This window comes from Bombina bombina, chromosome 1, assembly GCF_027579735.1.
Source record: "Bombina bombina isolate aBomBom1 chromosome 1, aBomBom1.pri, whole genome shotgun sequence".
Classification (NCBI taxonomy): domain Eukaryota; kingdom Metazoa; phylum Chordata; class Amphibia; order Anura; family Bombinatoridae; genus Bombina; species Bombina bombina.
In genome coordinates this window covers 95,412,231-95,431,328 of record NC_069499.1, presented here as the reverse complement: position 1 = coordinate 95,431,328, position 19,098 = coordinate 95,412,231, and the positions used below count along the sequence as shown (strand labels likewise).

The following is a 19,098-nucleotide window of genomic DNA, read 5'->3' as shown; positions in this document are numbered from 1 at the left end:
AAAGTACTGTACCCAGGAATATTCCCTGATTTTGCGCATCTAAGTGCGTTGCCACTGAATTTTGCTAGATTTTGTAAATGTGTTTATGATTTTTTTGTTTGGAAAGATTGAGGTGTTTCTGTAAATAAAGTAAAATAAGATGCAATACTATGGTAGTTTTGAATATAATTATTATATGTTCAAGATATAAATTAGATATGTGCATGATCGAAAAATTTGTTTTGGTTCGGTTTGGATCGATTTGGAGGTTTTCGAATTTCGTTTCGGATCGATTCGAATTCGGAAAACTCGAATGAATTTGTTTCGGATTCGTTTCGGATTCATTCGGATTCGAAAAAATTCGGCTGGATTCGGTTCGATTCGGTTTGGAAATTCGGAATTTCGGTATGTGTGCTGTAAGGATTCCAGTCCTGCTTTTACCTTTTGCTTCAACTCACCTCCCTCACCTGTACTTAAGGCATCACCACGCCCCAAACAAGTGCTTAGTTGTTGAGTATTGTTTGCTAAAACCAGTGCTCTGTTTCTCATAAGCTAAATCATATTAAGACAAGATTTACTTTTTCTACTTCAACTTATGGATTACAAATACCAGCTGCAGTTTGATCTCATTAAGGACTGATAACAACTAGTCACATTTCAACCTGAAGCGGACTATTCCAAGAAGTAACAATCTGTTTCAACTTAACATTTCTACAGGAATTGCTACTTTGTTACCAACAAACGGATTCTACTTACTACCGCTACGGTATTTGTATCACTTCTACTTCCCTTTGGAAGCCTAATCTAACAGCACTTTCAAATGTTATGTTTTCTCTTGAACATTTCTAAACTGACTTTGCCTCTGAAATACTACTAACTTTTGCAACGTATGTTCCATGATAATGTTATAACCATTCTTTGATTCATTCCCATACCGGACAGTAACGGTCTTTCTGTGACGTCACACAGCTTCACATAGCTCAGCGTGTCACACAGCTTCACATATCTCAGCGTGTCACACAGCTTCACATATCTCAGCTTGACTCACAGCTCTCAATACACTCTTTGGTCTGTGCTCAGTTATCCACGCTGCAAACATTATTCAGTGTGCTCTGTCTCGCAGCAGGTCACACCCCTGTCAGCACCTGCAGTTTGTCTATCTCATGTCTCTCACGTTTCAGTGGTCATTTCAGTGAATTCTGTCTCTCCTATATGGGCTTGAACTATGCAAATGTCAAAAGTTGTTATTAATACTAATACTTATTTTCAGTCTCATATTACTTATATGGTATAACAACAACATATAACCATATAAAGTCTTACTGCATTACCTTATAAAAATCACTCTGAGTAAATACAGTCTATGCTGATATAATAGCCTGTACTCCAGTTGTGAAACATATATAATTTATCTAAACTCTGCAGTTGTGATTCAACTAAGCAAGGAACCTGATATGTGCTGTGTATTAGTACTAGTATGTACTGTATATTAGGTGTAACCCATAGCAGAGTGATATAACCTAACATATTGTACAATACTAGTGTAATCCAAGTCCATCCGAATTTACCGAATAAATCCGAACTAATTCGGATTTATTCGGTAAATTCGGCAGTATTTTAATTCGGAAATTCGGTTCGATCCGAATCTCCGAATTTGCTGAATTTTCCGAATTTCCGAATCGAACCGAACCGAATTGCACATGTCTAATATATATATATGGGTTAAAATTTGTAGTTTCATCCATTATAATAATATTTTAAAATTTGTAGAACCTGTAAAAGTTAGGATTGGAAGAAAATAGAAAACCAGCAAGTTACTAATGTTTTTAGTAATACATTATCAAATCTTTTTTCTTTGATTAAAATTGAAAAAAGACTGAATTGTTATATAAAACTGTAGGAGGTACATTTTTGATTGTAAATGCTCTGAGCTTGCAAGTGTTTTTCTTTGTCAAAGAGCTAAAAAGGCTGCGATGCAGAACAAAGTAGAAATTAATTGAAGTGAGATGAAAGTCAAAGTAAAGTTTTGATGATTCAGAAAGAGCAGACAAAATATTTTATTTTACTTCTGTTATTACATTTGCTTTGTGCTTTTGGTATCCTTTGTTGAAAAACATAACGAGGTAGGCTCAGGAGCAACATTGCAACATTAGGAGCTAGCTGGTAATTGGTAGCTACACACATATCTCTTGTTATTGGCTGGAGATAAAAACAGTTATTTACTAGCAACAGTGTAAAATTAAAATGTTATGTCCCCTTAAAGGGACACTGAACCCAAATTTTTTATTTTGTGATTCAGACAGAGCATGCAATTTTAAACAACTTTCTAATTTACTCCTATTATCAATTTTTCTTCATTCTCTTGGTATCTTTATTTGAAAAGCAATAATGTTTAGATGCCTTCCCATTTTTGGTGAACAACCTGGGTTGTTCTTGCTGATTGGTGGATGAATTCACCCATCAATAAACACGTGATGTCCAGGTCCTGAACCAAAAATTGGCTGGCTTTAGCTTAGATTCCTTCTTTTTCAAATAAAGATATCAAGAGAACAAAGAAAAATTGATAATAGGAGTAAATTAGAAAGTTGCTTAAAATTGCCTGCTCTATCTGAATCACAAAATAAAAAAATTGTGTTCAGTGTCCCTTTAATGCACCTGTGTTCATTGTGTAGGATCCTATCTGAATGGAGGTGGTAGAAGCTGATAAAATTTGCAACTAAAATATATTCTTATTCACTAAGAATGTAGAAATGAGTAATGTTTAGTAACATTGAAAGGTAAGAGATAACCTTCTTGTCTTATTTAGGGGACTGTATATGGCTCTATAGATTACATACAACATGGCCCCTATTAGAAATTGTGGCACATTTTACTTTCCCCAACGTGTCTATATGATGCATTTTTCACCTATACCAATGCATTTTGGTCCTCATCGATAGATAGCCATGCTGGGAGGGTAGTTCTCCCACGTTCACTTCAGAATTAAATAGACCTTTGTAAGGTATACATCTAGAGCATAAACATTGGGAATATCATTTAAAACTAGGGTAGGATGTCACTTGGAAACTATACTAAAGTTATTTGTGTTCACTATGGATATGAAAATGCTCTGTGGGGATTATGAAACCTGAAAGCAGTTTTTCTTCCAGTAGGTTCGAACAGGAGAGAAGGAGGAATTCCTGCACATGTAAATCTTTCTGCCTCTTCAATGCTAATGATTGCAATGCAGTATACGTCCAACCCTGGTATGTACACGTTATATATCAGTATATATCCAACCCTGGTACGTACATCAGTATACATCCAACCCTGGTACGTACAAGTTATACATCAGTATACATCCAACCCTGGTGCATACAAGTTATACATCAGTATACATCCAACCCTGGTATGTACACGTTATACATCAGTATACATTCAACCCTGGTACGTACACGTTATACATCAGTATGCATCCAACCCTAGTATGTACAAGTTATACATCAGTATACATCCAACCCTGGTACGTACACGCTATACATCAGTATACATCCAACCCTAGTATGTACAAGTTATACATCAGTATACATCCAACCCTGGTACGTACACGTTATACATCAGTATACATCCAACCCTGGTACGTACAAGTTATACATCAGTATACATCCAACCCTGGTACGTACACGTTATACATCAGTATACATCCAACCCTGGTACGTACACGTTATACATCAGTATACATCCAACCCTGGTACGTACACGTTATACATCACTATAAATCCAACCCTGGTACGTACACGTTTTACATCAGTATACATCCAACCCTGGTACGTACACGTTATACATCAGTATAAATCCAACCCTGGTACGTACACGTTATACATCAGTATACATCCAACCCAGATATATAGACATTGTATATTAATAAACTTCAAATCATGGTATTTACACGTTATACATCAGTATACATCCTCTGCTGGTAAGTACATGTCGCTGTGTATGTAAAATTATGTCATATAGAATCTCTTCTGGGCAAAGTGAAAGAAATAATGGCATCACCTTTACCAAAAAGTTATGTTTCCAGTTTCATGATCACTTTCTAATACAGGCTCATACTGTCTGGCTTGTTGCGTTACGTATCTTGGGTTTTATTTATAGCTGTAATGGCGTCTCCTGGAATCATTTTTGGGGAGGCGCAGTTAGAAGTAGAAAAGATAATATTTTCTAGAGCCAAAGACCTGTTAATAAAATAATGAAGCAGTCACCTATCATCATTATAGTGGAAGGCATTATTGTAGTTGGGGCGGAACAAGGGGCCAAACCATTATGAAGGGGAAGCGGCGCCTCTACTGGCATTTCCTATATTTGTGTATGCTAACATCAGGTTGTAGTACAAGTGAAAGGAAAAATTCCATCAAAAAACTTTTCTTTATTCAATGTAATCTCTCTTGTTTGTTTACTTATTAACGCCTAGATTTAGAGTTCTGCGTTAGCCGTCAAAACCAGCGTTAGGGGGTCCTAACGCTGGTTTTGGCCGCCCGCTGGTATTTGGAGTCAGTCAGGAAAGGGTCTAACGCTCACTTTCCAGCCGCAACTTTTCCATACTGCAGATCCCCCTACGCCATTTGCGTATCCTATCTTTTCAATGGGATCTTTCTAACACCGGTATTTAGAGTCTCGGCTGAAGTGAGCGTTAGAAATCTAACGACAAGACTCCAGCCGCAGAGAAAAGCCAGGAGTTAAGAGCTTTCTGGGCTAACGCTGGTTCATAAAGCTCTTAACTACTGTGCACTAAAGTACACTAACACCCATAAACTACCTATGTACCCGTAAACCGAGGTCCCCCCACATCGCCGCCACTCTATTAAATTTTTTTAACCCCTAATCTGCCGACCGCACACCGCCGCAACCTACATTATCCATATGTACCCCTAATCTGCTGCCCCTAACATCGCCGACCCCTACATAATATTTATTACCCCCTAATCTGCCCCCCCAACGTTGCCGCTACCTACCTACAATTATTAACCCCTAATCTGCCGACCGGACCTCACCGCTACTCTAATAAATGTATTAACCCCTAAAGCTAAGTCTAACCCTAACACCCCCCTAAATTAAATATAATTTAAATCTAACGAAATAAAATAAATCTTATTAAATAAATGATTCCTATTTAAAGCTAAATACTTACCTGTAAAATAAACCCTAATATAGCTACAATATAAATAATAATTATATTGTAGCTATTTTAGGATTACTATTTATTTTACAGGCAACTTTGTATTTATTTTAACCAGGTACAATAGCTATTAAATAATTAATAACGAATTAATAGCTACCTAGCTAAAATAAATAAAAAATTACCTGTAAAATAAATCCTAACCTAAGTTACAATTAAACCTAACACTACACTATCAATAAATAAATTAACTAAACTATCTACAATTATCTACAATTAAATACAAATAAATACACTAAGTTACAAAAAATAAAAAAATAATTTACAAACATTATAAAAATATTACAACAGTTTTAAGCTAATTACACCTACTCTAAGCCCCCTAATAAAATAACAAAGCCCCCCAAAATAAAAAAATGCCCTACCCTATTCTAAAATAAAAATTGTAAAGCTCTTTTACCTTACCAGCCCTTAAAAGGGCCTTTTGCGGGGTATGCCCCAAAGAATTCTGCTCTTTTGCCTTTAAAAAAAAACATATAATACCCCCCCAACATTACAACCCACCACCCACATACCCCTAATCTAACCCAAACCCCCCTTAAATAAACCTAACACTAAGCCCCTGAAGATCTCCCTACCTTGTCTTCACCACGCCGGGTATCACCGATCCGTCCAGCAGAGGATCCGAAGTCTTCATCGTATCCGGCAAGAAGAGCTCCTCCAGAGGGTCCAAAGTCTTCATCCTATCAGGCAAGAAGAGAACATCCGGACCGGCAAACATCTTCATCCAGGCGGCATCTTCTATCTTCTTCCATCCGACGCAGAGCGGGACCATCTTCAAGCAGCCGACACGGAGCCATCCTTCTTCACCGACGGACTAACGACGAATGAAGGTTCCTTTAAGGGACGTCATCCAAGATGGCGTCCCTCGAATTCCGATTGGCTGATAGGATTCTATCAGCCAATCGGAATTAAGGTAGGAATAATCTGATTGGCTGATGGAATCAGCCAATCAGATTGAAGTTCAATCGGATTGGCTGATCCAATCAGCCAATCAGATTGAGCTCGCATTCTATTGGCTGATCGGAACAGCCAATAGAATGCGAGCTCAATCTGATTGGCTGATTGGATCAGCCAATCCGATTGAACTTCAATCTGATTGGCTGATTCCATCAGCCAATCAGATTTTTCCTACCTTAATTCCGATTGGCTGATAGAATCCTATCAGCCAATCGGAATTCGAGGGACGCCATCTTGGATGACGTCCCTTAAAGGAATCTTCATTCGTCGTTAGTCCGTCGATGAAGAAGGATGGCTCCGCGTCGGCTGCTTGAAGATGGTCCCGCTCCGCGTCGGATGGAAGAAGATAGAAGATGACGCCTGGATGAAGATGTTTGCCGGTCCGGATGTCCTCTTCTTGCCCGATAGGATGAAGACTTTGGACCCTCTGGAGGAGCTCTTCTTGCCGGATACGATGAAGACTTCGGACCCTCTTCTGGATGGATCGGTGATACCCGGTGTGGTGAAGACAAGGTAGAGAGATCTTCAGGGGCTTAGTGTTAGGTTTATTTAAGGGGGGTTTGGGTTAGATTAGGGGTATGTGGGTGGTGGGTTGTAATGTTGGGGGGGGGGTATTGTATGTTTTTTTTTACAGGCAAAAGAGCAGAATTCTTTGGGCATGCCCTGCAAAAGGCCCTTTTTAAGGGCTGTTAAGGTAAAAGAGCTTTACAATTTTTATTTTAGAATAGGGTAGGGCATTTTTTTTATTTTGGGGGGCTTTGTTATTTTATTAGGGGGCTTAGAGTAGGTGTAATTAGCTTAAAACTGTTGTAATATTTTTATAATGTTTGTAAATTATTTTTTATTTTTTGTAACTTAGTTCTTTTTTTATTTTTTGTACTTTAGTTAGTGTATTTATTTGTATTTAATTGTAGATAATTGTAGATAGTTTAGTTAATTTATTTATTGATAGTGTAGTGTTAGGGTTAATTGTAACTTAGGTTAGGATTTATTTTACAGGTCATTTTTTATTTATTTTAGCTAGGTAGCTATTAATTAGTTATTAAATATTTAATAGCTATTGTACCTGGTTAAAATAAATACAAAGTTGCCTGTAAAATAAATATTAATCCTAAAATAGCTACAATATAATTATTATTTATATTGTAGCTATATTAGGGTTTATTGTACAGGTAAGTATTTAGCTTTAAATAGGAATCATTTATTTAATAAGATTTAATTTATTTCGTTAGAATAAAATTATATTTAATTTAGGGGGGTGTTAGTGTTAGAGTTAGACTTAGGTTTAGGGGTTAATACAGTTATTAGAGTAGCGGCGAGGTCCGGTCGGCAGATTAGGGGTTAATACTTGAAGTTAGGTGTTGGCGATGTTAGGGAGGGCAGATTAGGGGTTAATACTATTTATTATAGGGTTTTTGAGGCGGGAGTGAGGCGGATTAGGGGTTAATAATTGTAGGTAGGTGGCGGCGACGTTGGGGGCGGCAGATTAGGGGTTAATAAATATAATATAGGGGTCGGCAGTGTAAGGGGCAGCAGATTAGGGGTACATAGGGATAATGTAGGTTGCGGCGGTGTGCGGTCGGCAGATTAGGGGTTAAAAATAATATGCAGGGGTCAGCGATAGCGGGGGTGGCAGATTAGGGGTTAATAAGTGTAAGGTTAGGGGTGTTTAGACTCGGGGTTCTTGTTAGGGTGTTAGGTGCAGACTTAGGAAGAGTTTCTCCATAGGAAACAATGGGGCTGCGTTAGGAGCTGAACGCTGCTTTTTTGCACGCTTGGTTTTTTTCAGCTCAAACTTCCCCATAGTTACCTATGGGGGAATCGTGCACAAGCACGTTTTTTAAGCTGGCCGCGTCCGTAAACACCGCTGGTATTTAGAGTTGCAGTGGCGGTAAATATGCCTGTACGCTCCCTTTTTGGAGCCTAACGCAGCCCTTCTGTGAACTCTAAATACCAGCGGTATTTAAAAGGTGCGGGGGGAAAAATACACGCGTAGCTAACGCACCCCTTTGGCCGCAGAACTCTAAATCTAGCCATAAGAATTTCAACTGACACTTTCATCTCCTCATTGATGGGTTAATATATTAACGCCAGCTGCTAGGCATAGCTTAATTTACCACTATGATTATTAATAATAACTCACCCTCATATCCTAATACTTTTCAAAATGAAGAACGCACCTTAAAGTGATAGTAAACTTTCATCTTTTTACAATCAGATCCTGAATGTTAGTGATATTTTAGATGGACTTTAATTGATCATTTCTAATGAAGATGCGCTATAACTTTTTAATCTAGGCGTGTCATTCTAATACCACACGCTGCTGCCGCCTACTTCAGTAGCTATATTTTTTGTGATCTTACGGTTTGAACTGTTGTCCAATCAGCACTCTAGTTACAATAAAAGTGCCAATGATTAGAAAGAGCGCTGATTAGAAAACAGTTCAAACTGTTAGCTCATAAACAATATGACTTCAGAAGTTGGCGTTGAGAAGTGTGGGATTTGAATGGCACGCTTAGATTAAAAAGTAAGTTATGGTGCATCTTTATTAGAAGTGATCAATTAAAGTCCATGTAAAATATCACTAATATTCAGGATCTGTTTATAAAAAGTGGAAAGTTTACCATCACTTTAAAAAGAGAACATATTCCAAATATGATGGATTAGAGAAAAAACAGGTCATATCTCAAATTTATATATTATTCATGGTAATGTGATTAATTTGGCTATGTGCAAAAATTAGAAGAGAAGGTATCACTCCAAGTTAAGAAAAAAACCTTTATTTAATGCTTTTGCAACCTTTTGGGGCTCCGTTGCTCAAGTATTTAATAAAGGTTTTTTTATTACCTTAGACTGCTACCTTCTTTTCTAATTTATGCCCATTGCTCTTGGATCAAAGAGGGAGATCCTGAAGGTTTAGCACTACAAATGAAATTTATATTGTGTTGCTAAAAGATGGTAAAGCCTTAGTGCTGATCCTTGTTTCTACAAGAGGAATTTGACTATGTTTTAATAAAACTAACTAATGTAATTGTGTAGCTATTATGTGAGTTGTGCACATATTAGAAGACAGACACACTGGAATTCAGATTTGTAGACTCTTTTATTTGAAGCAAACATTTTGTAAACCAAGTTAGCATGCATAAATATTGGCAGGAATAGGTAAGGGTATATATGCGTATCAATGCAATGCAGCTTGCCTAGTAAAGGAACATGAAACACAAAATATTTGTAAGGAGCTTGATGCCCCGTGTTTCCAAGCAGCGGTCTAAAGACTGCTGCTCCATAACCTGTCTGCCTGTTCTGAGGTCGCAGACAGAAATCAACCCGATCGAATATGATCGGGTTGATTGACACCCCTTGCTAGCGGCCGCAAATCTGTAGGGGGTGGCATTGCAGCAGCAGTTAACAAGAACTGCTGGTGCAATAATAAATGCCGACATCGTATGTTGTCGGCATTTAACGATGTGCGGCGGACATGATACGCTACATCGTATCATGTCCGTCCGCACTTTAATAAATATAACCCCTGGAGTTAGCTGAACACATCAATAAGCCAATAATACGAGGCATATCTGTGCAGCCATCAATCAGAATCTAGCTCCCAGCTCATTTGCCTACCTAGGTATCCTTTTCAACAATGGATACATAGAGAGATAAGCAAATAAGATAATATAAATAAATTGGAAAGTTGTTTAAAATTTTATGGTCTATATCTGAACCATGAAGGAAAAATTCTGTGTTTTATGTCCCTTTAAGTAGAGTAAGCAAAATAGCAATTTGATTTGCACATGCATTAGTGGAAAGCACACTAGATGTAAGGCTGAATTATGCACTGAAGAAAAATATTAAAACTTTAACAAGGCTTTGGCTTGCAAAAATCTACTTTTTTGGATGGAATGTAGACAAAAAAGGCAAGTAAAAATGTATTTTTGTCATATGAATTTTATACACTCCTAATAAAAATATAAACTTTTACATATATTCAGAACATAAAAGGTAAGTTACAATAAGTGATTGGTGTGACTATTAGAATAAATAATATACACTGATATTTCTGTCTATAAAAAAAAAAACGGCTAGATGCTGAAAAAAATAGACATAATTTATTATAACAGCTGGCGGCTGGAGACTTCTAAAGGGCCACTAAAAAGACATTAAGCATGCAGGGTTGAGGTACTTATGTTCTTAGTAACAGTTATAGAAGATGGGGGATAGAGATTTTGAAAGAAAATGAGCTTAGTTTTGGAGAGATTTAGCTTAAAGGACCACTAAACCCAAAATCTTTCTTTAATGATTCAGATAGAGAATAGAAATTTAAACAACATTACAATTTACTTCTATTATTTATTTTGCTTCATTTTTTAGATATCCTTAGTTGAAGAAAAAGCATTGCACATGGTGAGGCAATCACACAAGGCTTCTATGTGCAGCAACCAATCAGCAGCTACTGAGCATATCTAGATATGCTTTTCAGCAAAGAATATCAAGAGAATAAAACAAATTAGATAATACAAGTAAATTAGAAAGATGTTTAAAATTGCATTCTCTTTCTAAATCATGAAAGAAAAAATGTGGGTCTCATGTCCCTTTAAGGTAGTGAGAGGATATCCAGGATGAAATATTAGAAAGACAGTTAGGGGCCTATTTATTAATGTGTGAGCGGACATGATACAATGTAGCGTATTATGTCCACCGCACATTGCATACACTGTCGGCATTTATCATTGCACCAGGAGATTTTTTGAACTTCTGGTGCAATGCTGTCCCCTGCAGATTGCACCAGAAGGCAGGGGGGGGGGGTCAATCAACCCGATCATATTCGATCAGGTTGATTTCTGTCCGTGGCCTCAGAGCAGGCGGCAAGTTATGGAGCAGCGGTCTTTAGACCGCTACTTCATAACTTCTGTTTCTGGCAAGCCTGAAGGCTCTCGCGGAAACAGGGCCATCAAGCTCCATTCGGAGCTTGATAATTCAGCCCCTATGTTACACGGGTTAGCAAGGAAGGGGAAAGGTCTGTTGCAGAGAGGTAGATTTGGATGTTATCAGCATACAAATGGTATTGAAATCCGTGGGACTTTATTAAGGAACCTAAGGAAGATGTATAGATTGAGAAGACAAGGGGACCAAGGACAGAGCCTTGTAGCACCCCAACAGAAAGTGATAAAGGAGCATAAGATGCGCCAGAGAAGGCTACACTAAAGGCACGAATAGACAAGTAGAAGGAGAACCACAAGAGGCAAGAGAGGGTGGTCAACAGTATCATAGGCTGCAGATGGATGGAGAAGGATTAAACGAGAGAAGCGGCCTTTTGATTTTGCTATAAGTAGGTCATTAGTAACCTTAATAATTTCTGTATCTGCAGAGTGTTGGGAGCAAAATCCAGCTTGCAATGGATCAAGGAGGGAGTTTAATGTGAGGGAGTGGGATAAACGTCTATAATCTAGTCTTTCCAGAAGTTTACATGGTTCAGATGTGGTTTGTAGCTGATTCAATGTAGCTATAGTTAGAAAGAAACCATAGAAGCCTAAAAACAGTTCCTCAGCTGAGGTAGAGCAAAGTCAAGTAACTTGTTATTCAGTAATATCTATTGCTGTAGTTGCTCTATTCAAATAACATTTTTCTATGTATTCTTAATCACATTAAATGCATAATAAAGTCAAAATTAGATAGAGCATGCAGTTTTAAACAAAATTCCAATTAACTTCTATTATCTAATTTGATTTGTTTCTTGATATCCTATCTAGGTAAATTCAGGAGCTGCAATGCCCCACAGGGGCTAGCAGCTGATTGGTGGCTGCCTCTTTACAGCTCCAGGGTTTGCCATTTAATTTTTTAAACAATTAAAAATGCTTAAATCTGCACTTGACAAACCCTGGAGTACCCTTTATCTGTAGGTACAAGCACTCCAGATGCGCAGGTACCCCAGGTTTGGAAACTAGGTTATGTGAGGTTGTAACTGTTCTGCAGTATTGCAAGCCATACATAGAAGCAAGCTAATTAAACCAAATTTAATAATCTTAGTTTTATTTTTCCCCAGTGTATCACTGCCAGCTGCTAGAATGTCTAATGAAGTATAAGCAAGAGGTTTGGAAAGTAAGTATAAAAACCTGTCTTCATGTGTAGTGATTTGCCTGTAATTTTGTAATTTAAAGTAAAGGTTGCATTAACCTAGGTAAATAGCACGTTGGTTTTAATAGTTGAGATCTTAGAAGACTAAGGGCTAGATTACGAATGGTGCACTTACTGTTGCACGCAAGCAAAAACGGTGTATTGTGACACGCGTCGGAAGTAGCACGTGTATTACAAGTTTAAAGTAGATGCCGTTCGATTGAGCACCATTGAATTTAATGTGCGTCGGGATAGCGCAACTTAAGAGCTCTAGTTAACTGCTACACTTGACAAAAAAAGTGGCACAAAAACACATACATTTTTTTTTACATTTTAAAGTACAGTTACACTCATAATAACATTAGCTAAATTTTTTTTTTTTTAAAATGCATAAAAAAGTTATAAAGGCTCAAAGAGATACATACATATACATGTCTAAATATATATACTGTATATGTATATAGGTGTGTACACATGTATTTATAAGTGTGTATTTACAGACATATATACACATATAAACACATAAATACATATACGTATATTTAAGCGCATTGGAGCCCTTTGCAGTCAAGTAGCTGAAAACATGTAAAATCATATTTATGCTATATTCATATTTAATAAAGTGTCTATGTATTTACTGTAAATATTTCACATTCCAATGTTCTTCACATAGGGGAATATGTTCTAAGTATTATTTAAATAAATATTCATAAATATATCTGTATATATCTATACCTATATATATATTGTATATATATATATATATATATATATATATATATATACAGGGAGTGCAGAATTATTAGGCAAATTAGTATTTTGACCACATCATCCTCTTTATGCATGTTGTCTTACTCCAAGCTGTATAGGCTCGAAAGCCTACTACCAATTAAGCATCTTAGGTGATGTGCATCTCTGTAATGAGAAGGGGTGTGGTCTAATGACATCAACACCCTATATCAGGTGTGCATAATTATTAGGCAACTTCCTTTCCTTTGGCAAAATGGGTCAAAAGAAGGACTTGACAGGCTCAGAAAAGTAAAAAATAGTGAGATATCTTGCAGAGGGATGCAGCACTCTTAAAATTGCAAAGCTTCTGAAGCGTGATCATCGAACAATCAAGCGTTTCATTCAAAATAGTCAACAGGGTCGCAAGAAGCGTGTGGAAAAACCAAGGTGCAAAATAACTGCCCATGAACTGAGAAAAGTCAAGCGTGCAGCTGCCAAGATGCCACTTGCCACCAGTTTGGCCATATTTCAGAGCTGCAACATCACTGGAGTGCCCAAAAGCACAAGGTGTGCAATACTCAGAGACATGGCCAAGGTAAGAAAGGCTGAAAGACGACCACCACTGAACAAGACACACAAGCTGAAACGTCAAGACTGGGCCAAGAAATATCTCAAGACTGATTTTTCTAAGGTTTTATGGACTGATGAAATGAGAGTGAGTCTTGATGGGCCAGATGGATGGGCCCGTGGCTGGATTGGTAAAAGGCAGAGAGCTCCAGTCCGACTCAGACGCCAGCAAGGTGGAGGTGGAGTACTGGTTTGGGCTGGTATCATCAAAGATGAGCTTGTGGGGCCTTTTCGGGTTGAGGATGGAGTCAAGCTCAACTCCCAGTCCTACTGCCAGTTTCTGGAAGACACCTTCTTCAAGCAGTGGTACAGGAAGAAGTCTGCATCCTTCAAGAAAAACATGATTTTCATGCAGGACAATGCTCCATCACACGCGTCCAAGTACCAAGCGTGGCTGGTAAGAAAGGGTATAAAAGAAGAAAATCTAATGACATGGCCTCCTTGTTCACCTGATCTGAACCCCATTGAGAACCTGTGGTCCATCATCAAATGTGAGTTTTACAAGGAGGGAAAACAGTACACCTCTCTGAACAGTGTCTGGGAAGCTGTGGTTACTGCTGCACGCAATGTTGATGGTGAACAGATCAAAACACTGACAGAATCCATGGATGGCAGGCTTTTGAGTGTCCTTGCAAAGAAAGGTGGCTATATTGGTCACTGATTTGTTTTTGTTTTGTTTTTGAATGTCAGAAATGTATATTTGTGAATGTTTAGATGTTATATTGGTTTCACTGGTAAAAATAAATAATTGAAATGGGTATATATTTGTTTTTTGTTAAGTTGCCTAATAATTATGCACAGTAATAGTCACCTGCACACACAGATATCCCCCTAAAATAGCTGTAACTAAAAACAAACTAAAAACTACTTCCAAAACTATTCAGCTTTGATATTAATGAGTTTTTTGGGTTCATTGAGAACATGGTTGTTGTTCAATAATAAAATTAATCCTCAAAAATACAACTTGCCTAATAATTCTGCACTCCCTGTATATATATATATATATATATATATATATAACCAAAAATCCATAATATATATAATATAGAAATATATATTTATAAATAAATAGAACATATTCTGCTATGTGAACAACTTTGGAATGTGAAATATTAATATTTCTTCTACTAGATACGACGAGTCCACGGATTTCATCCTTACTTGTGGGATATTATCCTCCTGCTAACAGGAAGTGGCAAAGAGCACCACAGCAGAGCTGTATATATAGCTCCTCCCTTCCCCTCCACCTCCAGTCATTCTCTTTGCCTGTGTTATACTAGGAAGAGGTAAAGTGAGGTGTTAGTTTTATTTTCTTCAATCAAGAAGTTTTTTATTTTAAATGGTACCAGTGTGTACTATTTTCCTCAGGGGTTATGGAGGAAGATTTCTGCCCTGAGGTTGATGATCTTAGCAGCTGTAACTAAAATCCACGTTGGTTCCCACAAGACTTCTGAAGGTAACTTAAGGACATCTTCAGTGTGGAGAACGGTTTCATGCTACAAGCAGCATTAAGGTATGTGCAGCCCTTTATTTCTGAAGAGACTTGATATATCAGAACTGGCTGGCATTTATTTCTCGGTAAGGGAATGGGGTAAGCAGTAGACCTGTTATACAGAGGGGTGTTACTGGAGTCCCTTGTTTTTATTTTTCTAAGTGACATTATAAGGGCATGATATGACACTCTGGGAGAGGCATAAAGGCACAGTAAAACGATTGATGGAGTTTTTATTGTTGTCAGATAACCAGTAGGACTTGCTGGGATGTGTTTGGGGTGAAAAGTGTTCCACTTAGCTTTGTGTGCAAAATCGCTTCTCCATCCGGTTGTGTTTAGGCCTACTCCGACATCGGCCATAAGGGGCGGGGCTTGTTTTCGCACGCTCAGATGCGCACTTCCTTCTGACTGAGAAGCAGCAAGCAATAACTCCGGTTGCTCATGGACAGTGGTTCTCTTGTCCGGAGTGTTGGCTAATCATTTCAAAGTACCCTGGGGGCAGGTAGGCGCCACAGCAGAGCTGTGGCGAGGTGCAGGGGGTATTTTTTTGTGTAAACTGACATTTTTCGGATCTAAGTTACTTTAGAGGTTACTTTAGAGCTTTATGTCTCCCCTTACTCCTGGGGTGCAGTAATTTTTGGATAAAACAATAAGTTTAAGTTAATTTTTGAGACAAATTAACGTTATTTAAGCAGTTTTGGAAAAATTGTTCACTTTTTATTTCTTAAAGGCGCAGTACACGTTTTTCAAAAATGTATTTAAAGCAATAAATAAAAGGCTTGATTTAGAGTTTGGCGTTAGCCGTCAAAACCAGCGTTAGAGGCTCCTAACGCTGGTTTTGGGCTACCGCTGGTATTTAGAGTCGTGTAGGTAAGGGTCTAACGCTCACTTTCCAGCCGCAACTTTTCCATACCGCAGATCCCCCTACGCCATTTGCGTATCCTATCTTTTCAATGGGATCTTTCTAACGCCGGTATTTAGAGTCTTGGCTGAAGTGAGCGTTAGAAATCTAACGACAAAACTCCAGCCGCAGAAAAAAGTCAGTAGTTAAGAGCTTTCTGGGCTAACGCCGGTTCATAAAGCTCTTAACTACTGTGCTCTACAGTACACTAACACCCATAAACTACCTATGTACCCCTAAACCGAGGTCCCCCCACATCGCCGCCACTCGATTAAATTTTTTTAACCCCTAATCTGCCGACCGCACACCACCGCCACCTACGTTATACTTATGTGCCCCTAATCTGCTGCCCCTAAAACCGCCGACCCCTATATTATATTTATTAACCCCTAATCTGCCCCCCACAACGTCGCCGCCAGCTACCTACAAAAATTAACCCCTAATCTGCCGACCGCACCTCACCGCTACTATAATAAAGTTATTAACTCCTAATCCGCCTCACTCCCGCCTCAATAACCCTATAATAAATAGTATTAACCCCTAATCTGCCCTCCCTAACATCACCGACACCTAACTTCAATTATTAACCCCTAATCTGCCGACCGGATCTCGCCGCTACTCTAATAAATGGATTAACCCCTAAAGCTAAGTCTAACCCTAACACTAACACCCCCCTAAGTTAAATATAATTTAAATCTAACGAAATAAATTAACTCTTATTAAATAAATTATTCCTATTTAAAGCTAAATACTTACCTGTAAAATAAACCCTAATATAGCTACAATATAACGAATAATTATATTGTAGCTATTTTAGGATTAATATTTATTTTACAGGCAACTTTGTATTTATTTTAACCAGGTACAATAGCTATTAAATAGTTAAGAACTATTTAATAGCTAAAATAGTTAAAATAATTACAAAATTACCTGTAAAATAAATCCTAACCTAAGTTACAATTAAACCTAACGCTACACTATCAATAAATTAATTAAATACAATACCTACAAATAACTACAATTAAATAAACTAACTAAAGTACAAAAAAATAAAAAAGAACTAAGTTACAAAAAATAAAAAAATATTTACAAACATTAGAAAAATATTACAACAATTTTAAACTAAATTAAAAAAGTTCAAAGCTCTTTTACCTTACCAGCCCTGAAAAGGGCCATTTGCGGGGCATGCCCCAAATAATTCAGCTCTTTTGCCTGTAAAAAAAAAACATACAATACCCCCCCCCAACATTACAACCTACCACCCACATACCCCTAATCTAACCCAAACCCCCCTTAAATAAACCTAACACTAAGCCCCTGAAGATCTTCCTACCTTATCTTCACCATGCCAGGTTCACCGATCCGTCCTCCGAAGTCTTGATCCAAGCCTCCGAAGTCTTCATCCAAGCCCAAGCGGGGGCTGGTGATCCATAATCCGGCTGAAGTCTTCTATCAAGCGGCGGCTGAAGAGGTCCAGAAGAGGCTCCAAAGTCTTCATCCTATCTGGGAAGAAGAGGAGATCCGGACCGGCAACCATCTTGATCCAAGCGGCATCTTCTATCTTCATCCGATGACGAACGGCTCCATCTTGAAGACCTCCAGCGTGGATCCATCCTCTTCTTCCGACGTCCAACTGAAGAATGAAGGTTCCTTTAAGGGACGTCATCCAAGATGGCGTCCCTCGAATTCCGATTGGCTGATAGGATTCTATCAGCCAATCAGAATTAAGGTAGGAAAATTCTGATTGGCTGATGGAATCAGCCAATCAGATTCAAGTTCAATCCGATTGGCTGATTGGATCAGCCAATCAGATTGAGCTCACATTCTATTGGCTGTTCCGATCAGCCAATAGAATGCAATTTAGGGGTTAATACTATTTATTATAGGGTTATTGAGGCGGGAGTGAGGCGGATTAGGGGTTAATAACTTTATTATAGTAGCGGTGAGGTGCGGTCGGCAGATTAGGGGTTAATTATTGTAGGTAGCTGGCGGCGACGTTGTGGGGGGCAGATTAGGGGTTAATAAATATAATATAGAGGTCGGCGGTGTTAGGGGCAGCAAATTAGGGGTACATAGGGATTACGTAGGTTGCGGCGGTGTACGGAGCGGCAGATTAGGGGTTAATAATAAAATGCAGGGGTCAGCGATAGCGGGGGCGGCAGAATAGGGGTTAATAAGTGTAAAGTTAGGGGTGTTTAGACTCGGGGTTCATGTTAGGGTGTTAGGTGCAGACTTAGGAAGTGTTTCCCCATTGGAAACAATGGGGCTGCGTTAGGAGCTGAACGCTGCTTTTTTGCAGGTGTTAGGTTTTTTTTCAGCTCAAACTGTCCCATTGTTTCCTATGGGGGAATAGTGCACGAGCACGTTTTTGAAGCTGGCCGCGTCCGTAAGCACCGCTGGTATTGAGAGTTGCAGTTGCGGTAAATTTGCTATACGCTCCTTTTTTGGAGCCTAACGCAGCCCTTCTATGAACTCTAAATACCAGTGGTATTTAAAAGGTGCGGCCAGAAAAAAGCATGCGTAGCTAACGCACCCCTTTGGCCGCAAAACTCCAAATCTAGGCCATTGTGTTTAAACGACTTCTGTGGTTATTACTAGTCTGTTCAACATGTCTGACATTGAGGAATCTCATTGTTCTATGTGTTTAGAAGCTGTTGTGGAACCCCCTCTTACATTGTGTACCTCTTGTACTGAAAGGGCCTTACATTGTAAAGGCCATATTTTAGGTCAATAAAGTGTGCCTAAGGATGACTCTCAGTCTGAAGAGAATCAGGATATGCCATCCAATTCTCCCCAAGTGTCACAACCTTTAACGCCCACACAAGCGACGCCAAGTACCTCTAGTACGTCTAATTCCTTTACTCTGCAGTAGATGGCTGCAGTTATGTCAACTACCCTTACAGAGGTATTATCTAAATTACCAGTGTTACAGGGTAAACGCAGTAGGTCAGGTATTAATGTGAATACTGAATCCTCTGATGCTTTATTAGCTATTTCCGATGTACCCTCACAGTGTTCTGAGTTGGGGGTCAGGGAATTGCTGTCTGAGGGAGAGCTTTCAGACTCAGGGAATGTGTTACC

At 38.5% G+C, this 19,098-nt stretch overlaps 1 protein-coding gene across 1 annotated transcript in view; it reads left to right on the top strand.

The window, feature by feature from the left end:
- Positions 1-19,098, top strand: part of UNC79 (unc-79 homolog, NALCN channel complex subunit) — a 538,284-nt gene that overhangs the window by 68,831 nt on the left and 450,355 nt on the right. The window contains exons 5-6 of the mRNA XM_053710079.1: positions 3,129-3,224; positions 12,198-12,253. Coding sequence (XP_053566054.1) covers positions 3,129-3,224; positions 12,198-12,253 — 152 coding nt within the window. The remainder of the gene's footprint in view (positions 1-3,128; positions 3,225-12,197; positions 12,254-19,098) is intronic.